This window comes from Geotrypetes seraphini, chromosome 1, assembly GCF_902459505.1.
Source record: "Geotrypetes seraphini chromosome 1, aGeoSer1.1, whole genome shotgun sequence".
NCBI lineage: Eukaryota > Metazoa > Chordata > Amphibia > Gymnophiona > Dermophiidae > Geotrypetes > Geotrypetes seraphini.
In genome coordinates this window covers 108,645,775-108,668,076 of record NC_047084.1, presented here as the reverse complement: position 1 = coordinate 108,668,076, position 22,302 = coordinate 108,645,775, and the positions used below count along the sequence as shown (strand labels likewise).

The 22,302-nt window shown below is 44.1% G+C and overlaps 1 protein-coding gene across 1 annotated transcript in view; it reads right to left on the bottom strand.

The window, feature by feature from the left end:
* The window catches only part of GALT (galactose-1-phosphate uridylyltransferase), a 54,551-nt gene that overhangs the window by 6,629 nt on the left and 25,620 nt on the right, over nucleotides 1-22,302 (bottom strand). Inside the window, exons 7-9 of the mRNA XM_033935655.1 lie at nucleotides 21,959-22,081; nucleotides 20,142-20,274; nucleotides 17,954-18,037 (exon numbers count right to left, since the gene is read on the bottom strand). Coding sequence (XP_033791546.1) covers nucleotides 17,954-18,037; nucleotides 20,142-20,274; nucleotides 21,959-22,081 — 340 coding nt within the window. The remainder of the gene's footprint in view (nucleotides 1-17,953; nucleotides 18,038-20,141; nucleotides 20,275-21,958; nucleotides 22,082-22,302) is intronic.

Genomic DNA, 22,302 nt, shown 5'->3' with positions numbered 1-22,302 from the left:
CTGGGGAATTTGGAGGCCAGAGAAGTAGCTGGAAGTCTTGGTTGTGCTCTGCGAACCATTCGCAAACAATTCTGGCGGTATAACATGTCGCATTGACCTGCTGAAAGATCCCAACAGCCACAGGGAAGACCATCAACATGGACAGGTGTACTTGATTGGCAAGGATGGAGAGATATCCATATCAGTTGAGAGTGCCTTCAAGGAGGTATCAAGGGACCCAGACCATACCACAAGAAAACATTCCCCAGACCCTAACGCTGCCACCACCAGCTTGTGTATGTCCACCAATGGTTGCTAGGTGTTTGTTCTCGGTGGTTTCACACCTAACATGCCAACGTCCATCAGTTCGATGGAAATCAAACGTGACTCATTGGAGAAAGCAACCCTATGCCAGTCGGTGCAAGTCCAATGACGATACTCATGTGCAAATTGCAGCCAGTTTGCGATGAACCCTCGTGAATATGGGTGCAGTCACTAGCCGTCTGCTCCAGAGCCCCAATCACAGCAGGGTTTGCTGCACAGTCATTTTGGACACACATATCGAAGCCTCCTGGTTCGTTTGGTTGGCAAGTTGCTCCACGGTAACATAGAAATAGATGGCAGATAAGGGCCATGGCCCATCTAGTCTGCCCACCGCAATGACCCTTCCCCACCTAACTCAGTGAATAGATCCCACGTGTCTATCCCATTTGGCCTTAAAATCAGGCACGCTGCTGGCCTCAGTGACCTGAAGTGGAAGACTATTCCAGCGGTCAACCACTCTTTCAGTGAAAAAGAATTTCCTGGTGTTACCGTGCAGTTTCCCTCCCCTGATTTTCCACGGTTGCCCCCTGGTTGCCGTGGGACCCTTGAGAAGAAAGTTATCTTCTTCCACTTCGATGCGGCCCGTGAGATACTTGAACGTCTCGATCATGTCTCCCCTCTCTCTGCGTTCCTCGAGTGAGTAGAGCTGTAATTTATCCAGCCTTTCCTCGTACGGGAGATCCTTGAGACCCGCGATCATCCGGGTGGCCATTCTCTGGACCGACTCTAGTCTCAGCACATCCTTTCGGTAATGCGGCCGATCAGCCCACACCAACCTGCGCAGCAGACATTCACCTCTTGCATCATTGCTTCGTGCTGCCCCCCCGCCCCCCCTCACCCCTCCCGTTACTAAGTTGGGTCGTCGAAAAAGTTCTATTTGTCCACTTTTGGTACACTTTAATCACAGCAGCCCATGAACAGTTCACAAACACCGCTGTTAACAAAATGCTGCCACCCTTGCCTCAGTAACCTATGATCATGCCTTTTTCAATGTCTGATAAAATCGCACTTGTCCCCCCCCCATGACAGCCACAGTTGCTATGATGGCAACTTGCTGACATCCCACCCTATATACCCATGAAGTCTGTGCGCCGACACATGCATTTGTTCATTGGCTGTGCATCCCTGATATCAGAGGTAGGTGGTGGTCATAATGTTACTCGGTGTCAGGTCAAAAGCGCGCCGGGACAAAGGCGCGCGCAGACAATTGAGCGCAGTGTGGAGGCTTGCGCCGCAGAAAATTACTGTTTTTAGGGCTCCGACGGGGGGGGGGGGGCGTGGGGGGGAACCCCCCCCACTTTACTTAATAGAGATTGCGCCACGTTGTGGGGGCGTTGTGGGGGGTTGTAACCCCCCACATTTTACTGAAAACTTAACTTTTTCCCTGTTTTTAGGGAAAAAGTTAAGTTTACAGTAAAATGTGGAGGGTTACAACCCCTCAAACCCCCCACAACGCCGACGCGATCTCTATTAAGTAAACTGGGGGGGCTCCCCAACAAAAACCCCCGTCGGAGCCCCTAAAAACTGTAATTTTCTTCGGCGCGCACCCCCATCTTGCACTCAGTTGTCGGCGTGCACCTTTGTCTTTCGCGGGGTTGTTTATGAACCATGTTACTCAACCGTGTATGTGCTGCATTATAGAATTGTGCTTAAGAGTTTATTATGGCACTTTCGCAAGTGATAGAACTAGTGTGTTAACTTGCCCTGCTAAAATGAGATATGGCCTATAACAACCCAGCTTTGCTTGTCCCAGATAAAGATTCAATTCAATTTTTCTACGTCAGCTGCGACACTGCTACAGAATTCTATAATAGCCACTGTAAATTACTGACTCTTTATATTGCCAAGCAGTTAAATCGTCAATCAACATATAGCAATATTATTATTCTTAGGACATCAGCTTCAAAGCATCCTATTATTTAGCAGATATATCAGATATGCCACCATCAGCCTCAATTATTTGTCGTGGCTGTTGTAGATCAATACAGATCACCATAGGCATATATTATCATCATCAGCCTATCTGCTTTTGTTTAATATATTTTTTGATTAATTTTATTTTATACTTTTTTATATTAAATTTTAAATTATTATCTAAAAAAAATGCTCTAAATCCATAGATATTTTGCTCCAACATTTTCCATAAATTTGATGAATAAAGAGCCTTGAAAAACGTAGCTTTTAAACCATTTTCACTTTAAAAACTCAAACTTCCGTTGTACTCTGTTAAATTCTTATTAGTGCCGGGAAGGGACTGGCCAACATGTTTCGCCATTAGCCTTTATCAAGAACAGCCCCCTCTTGCAATATTACCACGCACCATCCTGACTCAATATTTTGTTCAACGGAAGCGCGAGTTACAAGTGAAAACGCCTTCCCACACTGCAGCATCATGTAACAGCTCCTCGGTTTCTAAAAGAGCGATAGATAAGAATGTTTTCTGAGGACAATCAGGGCTCCTTAAGCACATTTTTTTTAACAAAGAAAAGAAAACAAAGGGAAATTTGTATCCGGTAGCATTAAGTCTCATCTGGGCACCATTTTATTCTTTCCAAACCAACAGAAAACTTTGTTCTCGCAATTTTTAAATGGTTTAACTACAGTCTCAACAAAATGATAATATTATAGTTATTTTTTCTTATGCTTTTCTTATGTACTTTAGTTTTTAATTCGTTCTTCCTTCTCTTATGTTTTCTGCTATGTACTCTAGTCTTAATTATATGTGAACCGAGTCGAGCTCCACTGGGAGATGATCCGGTATATAAACCAAAGATTAGATTAGATGCAATTATTTTGTAAATCCCTGAAAATTTGGTTGTTCTCGCAATTTTTAACTGGTTTAACTACAACCTCAAAGAAATGATAATATTATAGTTATTTTTCTTATGCACTTTAGTTTTTAATAATAATAATAATAATAACTTTATTTTTGTATACCGCAATACCACAAACAGTTCAGAGCGGTTTCAATGCAAGAGATGTACATACACAGCGAAGATACAATGCCAGGGAAAGTACTATGCAGTTGAGAGCAGTTTACAATGCAAGAAACTGTACATATACAGCGGAGATATTTATACAGTGAAAATACAGTGCGAGGGACTTGTAGAGCACAATATGATGCAAGAGACTGTATAATGCAGTTAAGTGGATTACTATGCAAAGATAGTTACATATATAGCGAGGATACCGAGTGGTGAATGGCCAGAGAGTGCAACCAGTATCAGTTACGGGAGGGTGCCGGGGGGAGGGGTAAGTAGGAGGGAAGGAAGTATTGGATTGAGGGGGGAGGAAAGGAGAGATCGGGGGAAGGAGAGGTGGTAGGGTTTGGTTAATTGGAGGGGAGGGGTTCGAGAAATTTATCATAGAGGTAAGATTTGAGAGATTTTCTGAAGGATGAGTAAGATGGGGCAGATGAGATGAGGGTAGTCAGGCAATCTGTCCATTTGCCAGCTTGGAATGAGAGAGTTCTATTAAGGAATCTTTTGTAGGTGCATCCCTTTGGGGATGGGTAAGTAAACAGATAGGCATTGCGAGTTCGATTGGTGCCTGGGAACGCAAAGTGATAAGACAGATATATCGGGGACAGGCCAGTTAAGGTTTTGAAGCAGAGGCAGGCGAATTTGAAGATGACTCTCGTTTCTATTGGCAACCAGTGAAGTTTTCTGTAGTAAGGACTGATATGGTCTGACTTTTTGAAGCCATATATTAGGCGGACGGCTGTGTTTTGAATGAGTCTCAAACGTTTGATGGTTTTCTTGTAGGAGCCCAAATATATGATATTACAGTAATCCAGGGTGCTTAAGATTAGGGATTGGACCAGCAGTCTGAAGGAGGGGAAGTCAAAGTGATGTTTGATGGTACGGAGTTTCCAGAGGGTGAAGAAGCATTTTTTGATCTGAGCATTGGTGTGGTCTTCGAAGGTCAGGCAGCGATCTAGGATAACTCCAAGGATTTTGATGGTGGGATTGATAGGGTAAGTTAGACCGTTGAGTTGTAGGGTGGTGATCGTTAATTTGAGGTTGGGACTTGCAAGGAAGAGTTTAGTCTTTTCTGGATTTAGTTTTAGTTTGAACCGGGTGGTCCAGTGTTCGACCATGGTGAGTACTGAAGAGATGTGCTGTTCTATTTCTTGTGACAGTGAGGAGATGGGGATGACAATTGTAATGTCATCTGCATAAACATAGGATTTCAGCTTTTGGGCAGATAACATGTGTCCCAGTGATGCCATGTAGATATTGAATAGGAAAGGTGATAGGAGGGAGCCTTGTGGAACTCCACAGGAGTTGGACTAGGTATGGGAGTAGGTTCCCTCATTATGGACTTGATCTACCAGGTCAATGGCACTACTGAGGTCAAACTGGAGTAGTAGAGCGCTGTTTCCCTGGGAGAATAGTTGGAGGAGGTAGTCGGTTAGTGACGCTAGGATGGTTTCCGTGCTGTAGTTAGTGTGGAATCCAGACTGGGAGTCATGAAGGATGTCGAACTTCTCGAGGTATGACATGAGGTCCCGGTTGACAAGGCCTTCCATGATTTTGAGGAAGAAGGGTATGTTGGCAATGGGTCTGTAGTTGGTGGCTGTGGAGAGTGGTTCTTTGAGGTTTTTGATAGTTGGAGATATGAGGATGTGGCCGAGTTCCAGCGGGAAGTAACCGGTGGACAGACAGAGAGTGACCCAGTTGAAAAGCTCCACTTTGAAGGGGGGGAGCTATTTTCATGATGGAGGGTGGGCAGTTATCTAGTAGGCAGTTGAATTTGGAATATTTAGAGTATAGCTCGAAAAATAGGTTCCAATCTGGGTTTTCAAAGCGATTCCAAGTCATGTCGGCGGTTGAACCTTCATTGTTTGGGGTAGGTAGGTAGGTGGGTTGGTGGGCTGGTGTTTTTTGTTGCAAGAGAGGTTTTTAAGTTATGAATTTTTTTGGCGAAGTAGTTGGCTAGGTTTGTTGGGGAGGGTGGAAAATCTGTGGGGGAGCTTTTATATGAGTTGATGTCAAATAAGGAGTTGACTAGTCTGAATAGTTTATTGCTGTTCAGGGATGGGGTATTGATTGTTCCAGTTTCCCAATGCTATGAGAATCTTCTTCGGCTCCTGGTAGAAACCAGAGTTTTTTTCAATTTTTCATGTTTGTTTCCTTTATAAAAAGTGTTACAGATACCAATTTATATGATCATTTTCAGTTTTACAATTCCAAAGTCTGAAGAAAAAGAAAAATACCAGTATAATTTTTTTTTCCTATCTGTAAACAGCAATAAGAGTGAAATTAGTTGCTAGCTCAATCACATTTTGAATGGTTAGACTAGAGACAGAGATAAAGTATTTGGCCAACTTCCCCTAATTAAAGATTTTAGGAAAAATGGGCCAGATTCTGGAAATGGCACTTCAATCAGAAGTCACCTACAAGAACGGCACCTACCGCACATCATTCAAAGTTAGGTGCGATTCTATAAATTGCACCTAATTCAAGTTAGGCACCAGTAGGCATTTAACTTAGGTGCTAGATACTAGGCCTAAAATACCGGCACCCAACTCCTCCCCTAACCATGTCTCTCACAGAACACTGCTGTTCAAAAGATTCCTCAACAGGACCTTCTCCTTTCAAGCAGAGACATGGAACAGCGCCTTAAGCGACCTAATCCTGAACGCACTAACTCATTCAGAAAAATACTAAAAACCCACTTATTGGACAAGAATATCTGATCCTTCAATTCTGCTCATCACTTACCTCATCTTACACGTCTACCTCCTTCCCCTTACTGCCCCGTCACTCAACTATCTTCCACTCCTTCCCAAATCTAACTGATGTAATACCACCTCACTGTCCTACAGCTCCTCTTGATGCACACCATCTTGAACCTAAAAAGTATGATAGGATATAAATAAATGGTGGTGTTCAATTGAACTAATTAAAAAATTAAGGCCCCTTTTATCGAGCTACGTTAGGGTTTTTTTTGGGGGGGTTTATTGCAGGTTGCTGCAGTAAAAGCTCCAACGCACATAGAAATTATTTGAGCGTCTCACAGGCTGCAGTGGTAAAAGCTAACGCAGCTTGACAACAGGGGACCTAAGTTAGCCACCTGGATCAGCGAGGTGCCCCAATCTAGGCACCTTTTATAGCATCGGGGACAATATCAAAATATTTCTTTTCCAGAAATTAGAATTGCACAATGAATTGTCATTTTAATTAGTGTCATTTTAATTAGTATCCTATACCAAATCCAAAAAAAAAAAAAAAACCCCGCCCAAAGTAAACCCGATTCTGTAACAGACGTTCATGTTGCAGAAGCCGGTTACAGAATCGGGTTTGTTTAGATGCAGCCACTATAGTTAATCACAGCAAGGGATCTCCTTGCCGCGATTAGTATAGTCTCCTCTCCCCGCCCCACCCCCCTCCCGACGATTGTGGCAGGAGGGTGCCCAACCCCTCCTGCCGACAGAACCCGCCCCCGAAGATTGCCAGCAGGAGGGTAACCAACCCCTCCTGCCGGACCCCCCAATGACCCCCCCCAAACAAAATGCCCCAACCGCCCTCCCAGGACCTCACCAACGGCCTCCTCAAAGATCGCCGGCAGGAGGGAGCCCAACCCCTCCTGCCGGACCCCCCGACGCCCCCCTTGAAGATCGCTGGCAGGAGGGTGCCCAACCCCTCCTGCCTGACCCCCCCCCAACAAAACCCCCACCCCGGAACCTCCCCTCAGGCTTACCTCCAAGTTGGCCGGACGGGTCTTTGCACCGTCCGGCCTGCCCCTCCCCTGCCCAACCCACAGGATCCTACAGCCTGATTGGCCCAAATGCCTAAGGCCCCCGGCAGGAGGGGTTGAGCACCCTCCTGCCATCGATCTTCAGGGCGGCCATTGGGGGGGTCCGGGGAGGGCGGTTGGGGCATGTCGTTGGGGGGGTGTCCAGCAAGAGAGGTTGGGTACCCTCCTGCCGCAATCATCAGGGGTGGGGCCTACCGGCAGGAAGGGTTAAGCACCTTCCTGCCGGCAATCGTGGGTGTTGTCGGCAGGAGGGGTTGGGCACCCTCCTGCCACAAATGTCAGGGGGATGATTGGGGAGACTGGCAGCCGTAGCCGCGGCCGCTATACTAATCACGGCAGGGAGATCCCTTGCCGCGATAAAGTATAGCGGCTGCGTCTACTTACCATGTAGGCCAGCATTTTGCTAGCCTATATTGTAAGCGTCTCCCGCTCTGCTAGGGCCACCTAGGTTCGCCTAAGGCTACCGCCTAGCCTTAGGTGAGCTTAGGCGGGCTTGCGAACCTTCCTAGGCTCCCGGAGGCGCCTTCAATATAGGCAGCCTGCCTGGGGAGCATTTTTTTAGAAAACGTGCCTCCCGATTGGATGATTAGACAATCAGGACGCACTTTGCAGAATCAGGGCTTAAATCTTTTGTACTTCCTAATCATGTCCAGTCTTCCAATTGTAATCTGCTTAGAACAGAGGTAAACTATAAACTTTGGATTATATTATTAAAAAGATGACATTCTAGGGCAACACACAAATCCTTGCTAGTTTGGTTTTGAAAAATTTTCAATAAAGAAATTAAAAAAAAAAAAAAATTTTTTTTTTTTTTTTAATTTAGAAATAGTTGAACACAAAACAAAACCACAACAGTCCGAAACAGTCCGAAACAGAGCCTAAACAGAAAACAAGTGATAAGAAAATTTATTATGTTGTTCTTCCCGCAGACCTTAAAGAATCCAAAACAACTACCCCCACCCCCAGCACTGCAGTGTCAAAAATTCAGGAGAGCACTTTGGGCTCTATGGGATAAATTGTCCCAAACAAGCACCCAAATAGCCCGAAATCTCCTCCAACGTCCAGAACCACCATGTTTAACATCCAAATATTCATATTTTAACAAAAGAAACACCTCATTTCTCCACAGGGTAACAGTAGGTACTTCAGCCTGTCTTCACAATAAAATAATACATTTCCTTTTTGTAACAGTTGAGAATGACCCCTAGACAGTCCCAGAGAAGAAAATTGTGAAAAACAGCATAACATCCGCCTGCAGAGGAAGTCTGTGCCGTAATAGAAATTTTTTTTTTTTTTTTAAAGATGGTATTCTCTACTCTTCCAAACCAAGACTGTCCTCACACTCAGAAACATATCCCTCCTCTCAACTGCCTGGCCATCCATCAACGCCAGAAATGATCAGATTCTGATCCAGAAGAATACCCCAGCAGAGAAGTCTGGGTCTGTATCTAGCTAATACTCAAGGGTGTTTCTTGACTATTGACATCTAGACACAGACTCCAGCACTGGACATGTTCTCCAACTACTGGGAAGACTTCTATGGTCTGAGCCCTGAAAATTGCAAGGACAGATCATAATCAATATGTTATACTGCATCATATACTATGATGCTACGACGAGTTTCTCTTAATGAGCAGACTGGATGGACCGTGCAGTCTGTCTCATCTGTATTACTAGCTGTGAAAACCAAGACTGAAAGAAACACAATAGGAATAGCTTGGACCCAAATTCTAAGACTGTCAGATTGATGCGTTCCAAAAATGTCAACACCAGAAAGGACATTGGAACGCATTAATTTGACCTGTATGACTGTTCTGACAAGTCTATTTTTTTATTGAGGTTGTTTTAATTTTTCTTTTATTTATTCCGTTTGATTATAATTCATACTAGTCTTTAAGCCCATTACATTAACGGGTGCTAGAATAGATGTATGCGTCTGTCTTTCTTTCTTTCTCTCTCCTTGGCTGCTTTCTGTTTGTTTGTCTGTCTGTCTTTCTTTCTGTGTCTCTCTTTCCTCGGCTGTCCACCACCACCCCTTCCCTGCTCCCCCTGTCCAGCATCCGCTAGCCCGGGGCTTTTGCTAGGCATTATCGAAGTGGGCTGGCCAAGCAAATGCCCCGTGGCTGCTGCGTTTGCTGGTCCGGGGGTGAGAAGAGGCATCCCGGCAGCGCAGTAGTCAAACCGCCACTGCCGCTGAAATCACTGCACGCGCCGCAAGCCGCCCCATGCGCCGGAAATCTAATTCGACAGGGAGGCAGGTCTCACATATGCAGGGAACACAGATTTTCTACTGCGCATGTGCAGTAAGGATTTTATTATATTAGATACTCATCTTGTTACTATTTATTTTTTGTAATGCAACTTTTATTTTTATCTTTTCTGGATACTTTGGGGCTCCCTGTAGTTATATTATAATGTTTTTCTCTGAGAGTTCTTCCTCCAATTTATCTTTTAATATAAGCTCTCTCTATCTTATCTCTAGCTTTCCTATCTCTGATGGAGTTCCTTTCCTAATGTATATGTATTTTATTGTAAACCGCTTGTATCTGTAATATGCTTGTGGTATATCAAACATTTGTGGAGTTGCTCTTCACAAAGAACTGATTAAATTTTTCTTTAAAACTGCAGCATTTTTGGTGGGGATGTGTTACATAGAAACATAGAAATAGACGGCAGATAAGGGCCCACGGCCCATCTAGTCTGCCCACATTAATGTCCCTCCCCTACCTTTGCCCTGTGAATAGATCCCATGTGCCGATCCCATTTGGCCTTAAAATCAGGCACGCTGCTGGCCTCAATCACCTGTAGTGGAAGACTATTCCAGCGATCAACCACTCTTTCAGTGAAAAAGAATTTCCTGGTGTCACCTCGTAGTTTCCCGCCCCTGATTTTCAACGGATGCCCTCTTGTTGTCGTGGGACCCTTGAAAAAGAAGATATCTTCCTCCGCCTCGATGCGGCCCGTAAGATACTTGAACGTCTCGATCATGTCCCCCCTCTCTCTGCGCTCCTCGAGCGAGTATAGCTGTAATTTGTCAAGCCGTTTTTCGTATGGTAGATCCTTGAGTCCCGAGACCATCCGGGTGGCCATTCTTTGCACCGACTCCAGTCTCAGCACATCCTTGCGATAATGCGGCCTCCAGAATTGCACACAGTATTCCAGGTGGGGCCTCACCATGGATCTATACAATGGCATAATGACTTCCGCCTTACGACTGACGAAACCCTTTCGTATGCAGCCCATGATTTGTCTTGCCTTGGACGAAGAGCAATAAGAGCAGTCACGGAGACTAATCTGCTTTATGATATATTTTTATAAGCAGCACTGGATTATAGCTAAATGATATTTGCTGCCCAGAATCTATGGAAATTAATCTTAGCCTCTATTTTGGTTTTTTGAGTAGCTGTAGCTCTGTGACCTCAGACCCCTTTCACAGAATAAAGTCTGCAAATGTTTCTCTGCAACAGCTTTCAGCAAGAGAATGTGTTGGGTTATGCTGCCACCCGGTGGAGAAGAATCAGTTAAGTGCAATTGCCTTTTGGTATATACTGTATTGAACGCTAGTTATATATGAACGGCCTGGTTGCTTTGCGAATGCTTTTTTCCCCAGTTGGAACCAAGCTGATGAAGCTGCCTTTTAATATCACTTGGGTATGTTTAACATTCCCAGCTAAACCCGTTTTATTTTGATGCATAGCCAAGCGATGTTAGTGCATCAAATCGCTTGGTTACTTTGCATGGGGTTTTAGCTAATTTTCATGGCCGGTCAGAAAATGGACAATCGAGGGGAAAAACACACGGTGAGCCGTTTTGTGAATCGGGTCAGTAACAGCGATCGTTAAAGCACTGTTCATCAACCGCCGGTCCGTAGGAAATTTCTGCCGATCCGCGGAGGGCCAGCAAGATTGCTGCTGCTGCTGCTAAACCCAACAGGAAATCTTCTTTCCATCGTCAATTCTGACGTTGGAGGACGTTCTGGGCCAGCCAATCGCTGCCTGGCTGGCCCAGAACGTCCTCTCCGACGTCAGAATTGACGTCGGAAAGAAGATTTCCTGTCGGGTTTAGCAGCAGCAGCAGGGCGGTAAGAGCAGGGGAAAGCAAGGAGGGAGGCTTTTTTTTTTTTGCTGGCAAGGAGGGAAGGAGGTAGTCAGGCAAGCAGGCTGGCTTTGGCCAGGGAGGGAGGGAGGAAGAGAGGTAGACAGGCTGGCTTCAGGGGTGGGTGTGGGACAAAGTGTGGAAGGCAGAGAGAGGGACATAGGAAGGAGGCACTGGGGGCACTAAAGACAGGAAGGGGCACTAAGGACATGGGAAGGAGGCACAGGGGCACTAAGGACATGGGAATGAGGCACTAGGGGCACTAAGGACTTGGGAAGGAAGCACTGGGGGCACTAAGGACATGGGAAGGAAAGAGGGAGGGAATAGAAAGGGACAATTGTTGGGCCTGAGTGCAGAAAGAAAGAAATGAAAGGATACACAGACAGAAGGAAAAGCAACCAGAGACTCATGAAATCACCAGACAGCAAAAGGTAGGAAAAATGATTTTATTTTCAATTTAGTGATCAAAACGTGTCAGTTTTGAGAATTTATATCTGCTGTCTATATTTTGCACTATATTTGTCTATTTTTCTATAGTTACTTAGATGACCGAGCTCGCGGAGATGGGACAGAAACAGGGTTTTTAATTTTAGTCCTAGTAGTGTGCCAGTCCACAAAATAATTCTTTTATTTCTGCCGGGTGTAAAAAGGTTGAAAAACACTGCGTTAAAGCTATGAAAACAGATTTAGCGATGATCGCTGACTTTAGTGCATCTAGCCCAGGGGGGTGGGCAACTCTGGTCCTCGAGGGCTGGAATCCAGTCGGGATTTCAGGATTTCCCCAATGAAGATGCATTGAAAGCAGTGCATGCAAATAGATATCATGCATATTCATTGGGAAAATCCTGAAAACCAGACTGGTTTCCAGCCCTCAAGGACCAGAGTTGTCCACCCCTGATCTAGTCCTTAGATAGAGAATCCAAGATGTGTTAGATTGTTAGAAAAAAAAAAAAAAAGGTAAAAACTCTGTGGGAGAATCTGAATCTAGCATTGTTCGAACAGCCATGTGGTCTGACAAATATGGCAACTGTTCTCTCAGACTGAGGGGCGGGCTTAAGCTCTGTGGTTGCAGCCTAGCTCTCAGGAAGAAGCAAAGCCCTCTGGGGATTTAAGTCCACAGAGTATACTTTACTAATACACTTGTATATACAAGAACTAAGTAAATGTCCACATAAAGTGGGAGCAGAACATTAGGTGCCATTGACTTGGGTTCAAGTTCTAGCAACTTGATGAGTTAAAGATCCAAAAAGAAGTCGGTCAAGTGTTAGTGCAATGAGTTACTTACAAGATTATGACGGGTATAGAGAAGATAGAGAGGGACAGATTCTTCAGACTGGCAGGGGCAACAAAAACTAGAGGGCACTCAAAAAAATTGAAGGGAGACAGATTCAGAACAAATGCTAGGAAGTTCTTCAGAGGGTGGTGGACACCTGGAATTCGCTTCCAGAAGCGGTGGTAGAGCAGAGTACGATTTTGGGTTTCAAAATGGGGTTGGACGAGTTCCTGAAGGAAAAGGGGATTGAAGGGTACAATTAGAGCAGGGGTGTCCAATGTCGGTCCTCGAGGGCCGCAATCCAGTCGGGTTTTCAGGATTTCCCCAATGAATATGCATGAGATCTATTAGCATACAATGAAAGCAGTGCATGCAAATAGACCTCATGTATATTCATTGGGGAAATCCTGAAAACCCGACTGGACTGCGGCCCTCGAGGACCGACATTGGACACCCCTGAATTAGAGGGTTACTATACAGTACAAAATGCTTTGGAGCATTAGATCACTTACAGGTCATTGACCTGGGGGGCCGCCGCAGGAGCGGACTGCTGGGCATGATGGACCTGTGGTCTGTCTTGGCAGAGGTGATGCTTATGTTCTTATCATCCCCATAGTAGTTGTCACCTAGTTGTAGGTCGCCCTTTTCGCTCTTAGGTAGAAAGCTGAAATACAGATCCTCCAGGGTAGCATTTTCAGAAATGCTCCCCGTTCCAAACGCAAGACCCAAGATGCAAGCAGAGCTCTGACGTCTCAATGCACAGTTGAGGTGATGATGCAGGGATTTAGATGTGTTAGGAACTGGGCAACTTTCTGGGAAAGGGGGAACTTGTTCTGAAAGGATGGAACCAAGCTGCTAGCAATAACATTTATAAAAGGAGATACAGCAGGATATTTATGGAATCCCACTAGAAAGGTTTCAATAATGTTGGAAAAAAAAGCCAGGATATCCAATTCCTGAAGATGCAGAGACCACTTGGCCAGAAGAACCGTTTGAAGAGGTCTCATATGAGCCCTGGCCCATTTCACTACATCCAAAGAGCGGCCATCAACCCCAGCACTTGCAGAAACTCCCAAGCCTGAGGGTTGCGAGGCCGAAGCAAAGACCTGATCCGTGACTGTAGCTTTCAAATTCTCAGCTAGGTTAGGCCCATCCTGGTATTGAGCAGCACTCCCCAAGTTAGCAACTGCAGGAATCGCACAATCCTGATCGTGTGGTGCTCTCCTGAAGCAACTTTGCTCAAATTAATCAGTCATCCAAATAAGGGTGCACCAAGATTCCCTCCTTCCATAGAGCCGCCGCTATCACCATTACTTTGGAAAAGGTGCAGTGACTAGAGCAAAAGGGAGCACACAGAAATGATAATACTGTCCTAAAACAGCAAAGCGAAGGAACATCTGATGGAATATGCAGGTAGGCCTCTTGAGATCCAGATAAGCAAGGAACTCCCCAGGTTGAACCACTACAATCACTGACTGCAAGGTTTCCATGCAAAAGGAAGGAACCTAGAACACACAATTTACCCCTTTTAGGTAGAGAATCGTTTGGAAAGAACCCCCTTTCTTCAGAACCACAAAATAAGATTGAATAACAGCTGAATCCCTTCTTGTCCTGCGGAACAGGAACCACTGCCTGCAAAGCTAGAACCCCTCACCATTCACACCTTCCTTAGAGCTCAACAGGGAGACTCTGTGAAGATGTCCTGAAATAGGCGAGCAAACTCGATAGCATAGCCCTCTCGAATGACTTTTAGAACCCACTAGTCTGAAATAATTTGGCCTGCCCCTGATAAAAATTCCTCAGTCTTCTGTTGCTGTCCATTGGTTCCTCCTACCATGGTCCAGCATTTCTCCCTCTCTCCACTGTACAACATCCTCTCTCCCTTTTCATAGATCAATCTCCCTCTTTTTCCCCTTCCTACTCCTGCACAGCATTTCTTCCTCTCTCTCTGTCAAATATCTCTCTCATTCCCTCCTTTACTGCAAAAGGAGTTGGGAAAGAGAAGGATCAAGGGGGCATCTCTCCCATCCCCTCTACTGCCACAGCCAACATTTTTCCCTCTCTCATCCCCAGGACCATGTGCATCTTTTGTCCCTGTCCACCAGCCCCATGCCCAACATTTCTCCTTCTATCACCCCTCTCCAGCACCATGCCACACATCTCCCTCCATCACTATGCCCAACATTCCTCCCTCTTGCATCCCTTTCAATCTATCCCACTGCCCCCTCTCCACCACCATATTCAACATTTCTTCCTCATGCATCTCTACCTCACTCCTCTCCCTCCGTATGCCCAAAAATTCTCCTCTTTCTTCCATTCCCTGTGTGCAACATCTCTTTCCCTCTCACTCACACACTCATTCCCGATTCTCCCTTTCTATTCCCTCCTCCACCTTGGTATCTCTTTCCTTCCTTCCCTCCCATGTCCCAAGTTCATGCCCTCTTTCTTTCTCTCCCTTCTCTGTCCCAAGTTCATGCCCCCCTCTCTCCCTTCTCTGTCCTAATGCGCTCCCTTCCTTCTGTGCCCTCTCTCTCCCTTCCTTGGTCCAACATGCGTGCATGTGCGCTCACTTGCTCCCTCCTTTCTGTGGCCCACCTACCCCAGTACCCCCCTCCTGCAAGACTGTATGTGAGCCATCCATGGGGTGGCATGGCCATCTCCTTCCTGCCTTCCAGCCGCACTTCTTTGTAGGGTAGTGACCCTGCACACTGCTGATCTGGAAGTCTTCCCTCTAAGGTATGCTCTGACATCAGAGGAAAGGCTTCCATGTCAGCTATAGGTGGCATGCTGAAAGCGCTGCATACTGCTTTGTGGAGGGGCGAGTGTGGCTGGTGGGCAGGAAAAGGAGGTACACTAAGGTATTCGTGCCCTTCACAGTGCCTCCAACCCCACAGAATTCCCAATGTTCCCGTGCAGCTCTCTAGTCCTAAGTACCTAGCTAGATCCCAAGTAGTAAAACAATCAAAATAAAGTAAAATTAGATTTTATGCTGCCTATCCTAGGAATAAGCAGTGGATTTCCCCAAGCTATCTCAATAATAGTCTATGGACTTCTTTTAGGAAATTATCCAAACCTTTTTTAAAAGTCTGCTAAGCTGATTTCACCACATTCTCTGGCAATTCATTCCCGAGTTAATTACATGTTGTATGAAGAAATATTTTCTCCGATCCATTTTAAATCTACTACTTAGTACGGTAAAACCTTGGATTGCAAGTAACTTGGTGTGTGCAAGATGTTTTATTCATTTTAACTTGATAAACGGGTGATGTCTTGCAATACGAGTGCGTACAGTATACGCGCGTCATGTCATCACAACTGAGCCGATGGTTCTTCTCTTTCTCCGACACTGTGGGAGTGTAGTGAGCAAGGGACATTTGACACTGGCGCACTCATAAGCTCAAGGTGTGAAAAATAATAAAAACATGCAAATTGACGCTAAATGCAAAGGTTTTGTTTCCAAAATATAATTATTGTTTTTATTTGTTCAATCATGACACCAAAAGAATAAAGCATAATTGCGTTAGCCGTTGCATTAGCGGGAGAACATTATAGTTGCCAAAATGCTGGCATTCTGATAACGTGCTCAGTTTAAGATCTCAAGTCACTCTATTATATACTTTTGGCTCAGTGTGACATCATCAGTTTGACAACCAATAAAATATCAGAGGTGGTGTTTAAAGTTAAATAAATTCCTCTACGTTCAAAAGTTTCAGAAAATTACATTTGTTTGCTTATATTCATTTCTGAATATACATTTACATTTTATAACATTTTCAATCAATATTCTTTTTTATCCTTTCCAAAAAAGCGTATTAAGAGAAATTTGAATAGGTGCTGAAATATTCTCAGCCCTCTCCATGAGCTGACAGTTTCAAATTTCATTGTCTTTACACAGAAGCCTTCCTAGAAAAGGAGGAGGAGGGGCTGGTTTCCCCCTCTCTATACTAGAGACTGCTAATTTCCAGATGTTGTGCCCTTTGAATTTCTTTAGGTTGCAAATATATATTATGTTTTTTCAAAATCCATTCTTTAGTTCAATACAGTCACACAATACACATAATCACACACTTTCGAGGCCCCTTCATTCATAACTTGATTCATCCATATTGAATCTTTTTATATCTTAGTTTAGGACACGTTATCTTAAAGCACATCTGGTATCAATTAACACCACGATGCTGAGAACAAAGACTTGGACACAACTGACCACAAAATGGATTCCAAAGACAGAGAAGATATAGAAAAGACAGCAAAACAATAATGGAGTCCATGTATACCCTGTTTTCCTTCATGATCTAGCCTAATAGCAAAGTACATAAAAAGAATATTATTAAGCTTTCCTTATATTAATCTGTAGTGTGTTTTTCTGGCTTTAGCTTCATTCATATTCAGATTTTTATTCACCAGTTTGTCGTACGCTTCTATTGGGCGTGGCCTTAACTGACGCATATGCTTGTATCTAACTAGAATTACCCAGAATCATACGAAAAACCAGGCACTTAATACTGCACTATCATGCTCTGATATCCATTCCATTACCGTCCCATAAACATCACCCCCTACTGACCACGAGCCACTACTCCTCAGTAGTGAATGTTCTGTGCAATACAGTATTTTGTATTAACATTTTTGGGTTGTGGATCAAATCATCCGAGTTTCCATTATTTCTTATGGGGATCAAACTTCAGTTCTCCTAGAATGCCTCATGAGAAGGGGAGAATAAGTTTACTTGATTTGATTTGATTTGATTTCTTATATACCGCTATACCGTGAGGTTCAAAGCGGTTTACAATGAAGATAGATTAAAGATACATTAAAATAAAATAAATAAAAATGGTACTTTGGATGTCCCGAAGGCTCACAATCTAGCTAAAGTACCTGAGAAAACAATAAATAAAAATAAATGAAATGAAATAAAGTAAATTCCAGTCAGACAATAGGATCTGAAGTTAGAAGTTCTTAAAGACGATATGCCAAGGAGCGAAAGCTGGTATGCTCCTTGAGCCCTGACGTATGCAGCCAAGCCAACACACAATATTTACTTCTACAAATAACTTGGATGCTCAAGTGTGGAATGTGGTGAGCATGTTACCTAGTCTAAGGGAAAGAGTGTGAAATGCCACCAGGGAAATTGCACAATACTAATCAGACAGTGCAGTCTCATTGAATCTGTAGGATCCTGAACTCTATGTCAACAAATGAAAATAGGGATGGGAGAGATGCACCCTTGATCCTTCTCTTTCCCAACTCCTTTTCCCAGTAGAGTAGTTCTTAAGAGAATATTAAACACTTTGAAATATTTTTCACATTTTTATAATACAGAACACACACTACCAAACAGCCCATTTGTGTCTCTGTGATGTCAGATAAAGGCCAAATGGCCCATCCAGTCTGGTAAAAGCCTTTGGGTGTGAGGAAGCGAGATGCTTCTGGTTTCATTCAGGAATCATGTAAAGTTAGTGGTTAGAATTTCTGTAAATAATTGACCAGTAAACCCTCCTTTCCCACCCACCTTCTTACCATGCCACCCCATGGAATAGGGAAAGGAGATCTCAAATAGGTTATCATATTTGGTGAGCAATCTTTTCATTATAGATGCCAGGCCTGAAATGAGAAAGTGACAAAATCAATATTAAGACCCAAAGTTATTTTTGAATTGTTACGCGCTCATCTTAAAGATCTCTCTCCACAGCACATTAAGTCCCTGCCCAAAACAGCTTAAAATCTGATTACCTGGAACACCAGAGGAGAAAATGGATTTACCCAAAGTCTAACATCAGCAGTTTCTCTAGTTCTTAGTTCACTACTCCAATCTATGTGGGAATATAAGCAATATTCAGTCCATTAATTTCTTTCCTGCTATACTTAGTACTCCTGAAAGGTGCCAGGGAAGGCTTCAATTTAACCAGAGAAGAGATGTACTGTAGCAGTATCCCTCCTGCTGCTTGCTACCTTAAGTCTGCTTTAGCCCTCTTCTGATTTCTAATTCTACGCAGTCTAACTTCTGTCAAACTAACTGCAGTTTTAGTGAAATGGACAATTGCCACTGGGAACTTATTTATGTGGAGAGGCATTTTCTGCTCAAAATCCATCTTGCAGCCATTTATAAATAAGGAAAACACATTGGGATGAAGTGTTTTGAAAAATATGAGGATGTTCTTGCACTGAAGACATCCAAAATGAACAGCTATTTTCCAAAATGAAGGGTCCAAAATATGAACACCAAAATAGCAGGCACAAAAAAAAAAAAAGTGCCCATCTGGCATAATTTGTACAAAGATGGTAGGTGTCCCTGCAGAACAAAGGGACAGCCTAGTGATCAGTGCAGTGGACTTTTAAAACAACGAAGACCTAGGTACAAATCCCACCTTAAGTATTACTGTGAGCCTTTAAGAATAGAAAAACCTACCGTACCTAAAGGCACACAATTTCAACAGCTATCATGCTTGCAGGTGCCTTAGAAGTACCTACTGTATTTGAGTTTAAATGTTCCAGGAGGGCTTACACTGGTACAGAAATAAGAGTACAGAAACAGAGTGGAATTGTCCCAATCAGAATGGTTCGCACCAATAAAGTGTCCTTCAACTCATCTGATAAATTCAAATGCCTTTATTCATCCAAGGTCTCATAAATTCATCCAATGACTCAATGACCCGACATGCACATGGTTCGGCCTAACCGGCCTGCCTCAGGAGTCTTGTGAGTCTTCAACAGGTGTATCAAAAAACATATAATGTATGAAGATACACACACCCTCTAAACACGGCTGCTAAGAACCAATGCTAGGAAGTTCTTCTTCACCCAACGGGTGGTAGACACCTGGAATGCGCTTCCAGAGGGCATGATAGGACAGGGTACGGTATTGGAGTTCAAGAAGGGATTGGACAATTTTCTGAAGGAAAAGGGGATAGAAGGGTATAGATAGAGGGTTACATACAGGTTCTGGACCTGATGGGCCGCCGCGCGTGAGTGGACTGCTGGGCATGATGGACCTCTGGTCTGACCCAGCAGAGGCACTGCTTATGTTCTTAAGTCTGAAGTCGTAGAACAATGCTAAAACATTGGATGCCATACCGACCGTGCTGCAACTGAAAATAAGAATTACACCTGAGTTACACCTGAGCCCCATTGCTCAAAGTCGACTGCACCAACCACTAGGCTGCTCTGTTAAGAGACGAGGGGGATAGTGGATGGCATGGTTAGGCAGGATAGGCCTAACCCGAGGCTGTCAGAACGTGGCATCCACTGTCGCTTTTATTTCTTTAGGGGTGGAGGTGGGGGGGTAAGGAGTCAGATGTGATTGAAATGGGTTTTGATCATTTTTGCCTTGGACATTTTTTTCCTGAAAGAGGTCCTAATTTTGGGTCCACCCTAGGCCACCCATCTCCAACATGCCCACTTGCTATTTGGATGAACCACAATATGAAACGTCCAAATACTGCCTTTCAAAAATCACATTTTGAGCGTTTTTGGCAAATGGATGTTTGGTGGTCATTTTCAAAGCAGATGAGCATCTTAAAATGGCCAAGATAGAACGACTTGAGGGACAATGACTCTATTCCATGTCAAGCTCATGAATATTACATTAAAAATAAAAAAGAGGAGAAATCTATATCTAATACAAATATCCACTTTTTATCATTTCTTCCCGAGAGGTCACATGGTAATATAGAATATGAAAACTGGAAGTAAATTAAGGACTACCCACTGTCTCTCTCCTGATCATCAAGATCCTGAAGCCGTAACACATGCCGTCGGGGCATCAGGAGAGTCTGATAAGGCCAAACTGCCCAGTATGGAACCACCACCATCCAGTCCTCGTTTTCAACCACTAGACGCTCCTATGAGCAAAAAATCAGAGATATAGTCATAAAAAAAGGTTTAGAGTTGGATAAATCCTGTTCCTTAATGTCTCCCTTTCCTCTCTATTCATTGCAATTACTCCTATGCTTCCAGGTAGACAACAGAACATTATATTTCCCTGTTGTGCTAGAAATGTTGGAAAAACAAACTCTCTGCCAGGTGTCTCCAATCTTGAACCAATGGGAGGCAAGAGAAAAATGAAGGGAAAGTTGCATTTCCTCACCCCTCCCCAACCTCCATGGTCCAGCATCTCTCTCTCCCTCTCTCAAACTCCACCAAACCCACCCTACTACATACATCTGCTTTCCAAATTTGTCTTATCACTAAAGGGCCCCAGCAGCTGCAACGTATCATACTTGCACCTGGAAGACTCCCCTAGAGCCTTCCTTGGGGTTGTCTTCCAGGCATCCTGCCTATAAAGAAACAAAAAGGTACATCAATTGGATCAGAACATGTCAGAAGGAAAGCTCAAGCCAGCTGCAGAAAGAAGTGAAACGAAGCATTGTTGCTACTGGTTATCTCTAGTAGTAAAATAAATAGATGGGGTGGAGGGGAAATTTGAGAGACCGAGAGATGCTGGACCATCAAGAAAGGCAGGGGTGGGATATCTCAGTAGGCCTCAGGTGTCTAGTAATAGGCAGCCCTAGACTTTTGGCTGGATTTGCTCAATGGTAGCTGTGCCCTTGCTTTCTTTAGTGTTTAAATGTACTCTACACTCCAATTGGTTTCATAACCCTCAATAGAGCAACGTTTCAGTACCACCAGGATCACTGGTCTCTTCCCAAACCTTGGACCCAGCAGCCTTGCAAATGCAGATGGGCTCACAGCAGCACCAAGCCATAAGCTTTGGAGGTCAACCCAAGTGCTTACATTCTACCAGGCAAGATCCATCACTCTTTCAAGACAATGCTTGATTAGGCCCACATTCTCTTCTAGAACTGCGATTTAAGTGGAATACTAGACCTGCTATAATTGTACTATTACATATATGAAGTGGGCTAAATAAAGGAGAGGAATTGGGACTTATATACCACCTTTTAGTAGCTTTACAACCACATTCAAAACGGTTTACCTACAGTACTTCAAGCATTTCCCCTAGCTGTCCTGCTGGGCTCACAATCTGTCTAATGGACCTGGATTAAGTGATTTGCCCAGGTTCACCAGGAGCAGCGTGAGGTTTGAACGCACCTCAGTGTCGAGTCTATAACTCTTAACCACTACACCATACTCTCTTCATATCGAATAACAGAAGTCCTTATGCAGTTGCACAGAAGATATGTTGACAGCATATTAAAATATATTCCAGCAGCACTTATGTACTGTGCCTCCCCTGCTAGGCAGGACTTGTATGCTCTCCACTCCCTCTCTCAAATAGAGTAAGATTTGGGCAAAGATGTCCCAGATACAAAGCGGTAAGTGAAGACCAGAGCAAATCATGAGAATTGTTGGTCAAATATGAGATTGTGCCCCTCCTAAAGAAGACAGACTGGAAACTTTGCCCTTCAATGTGCACAGACAGAGATGGAAGGAACTGGTTGAATGCAAGCTCATTTCCTTTTTCCTATTACTCTGAATCCCCTCTGACTGAATTGTATTGAGGTAAAAGCCCATCCTCCATTGCCATTGCACTAAACAACTCAATAGCACCCCATGGTAACACACCTTTCGCAGAATTTCCTGCTGGCTGTACTCCACCAGCATCGACCTGCCATATTTCAGCTGGTGCTGCCTCTGGGTCTGATCTTCTATCTTGGCTTCGTTTGGGAGGAAATTACTAGCCCAAATCTAGGCAGGGAATAAAGGAAAAAGTGAGCTATCAAGCAAAAAGTTGCCCTCAAAAGCAAAGCAAAAGCCAGATCTAGCATACACGCAGAAACACCATCAATGTCAAAATGAGACAACAAGGATGCCACCAACCTCCCCTATAATCCCAACAGCCCAATTAACTATTTTCTCATCTACATCCAAGCCCAGGAGGAGAACAGAATCCCTCTGCCATCAGCTAT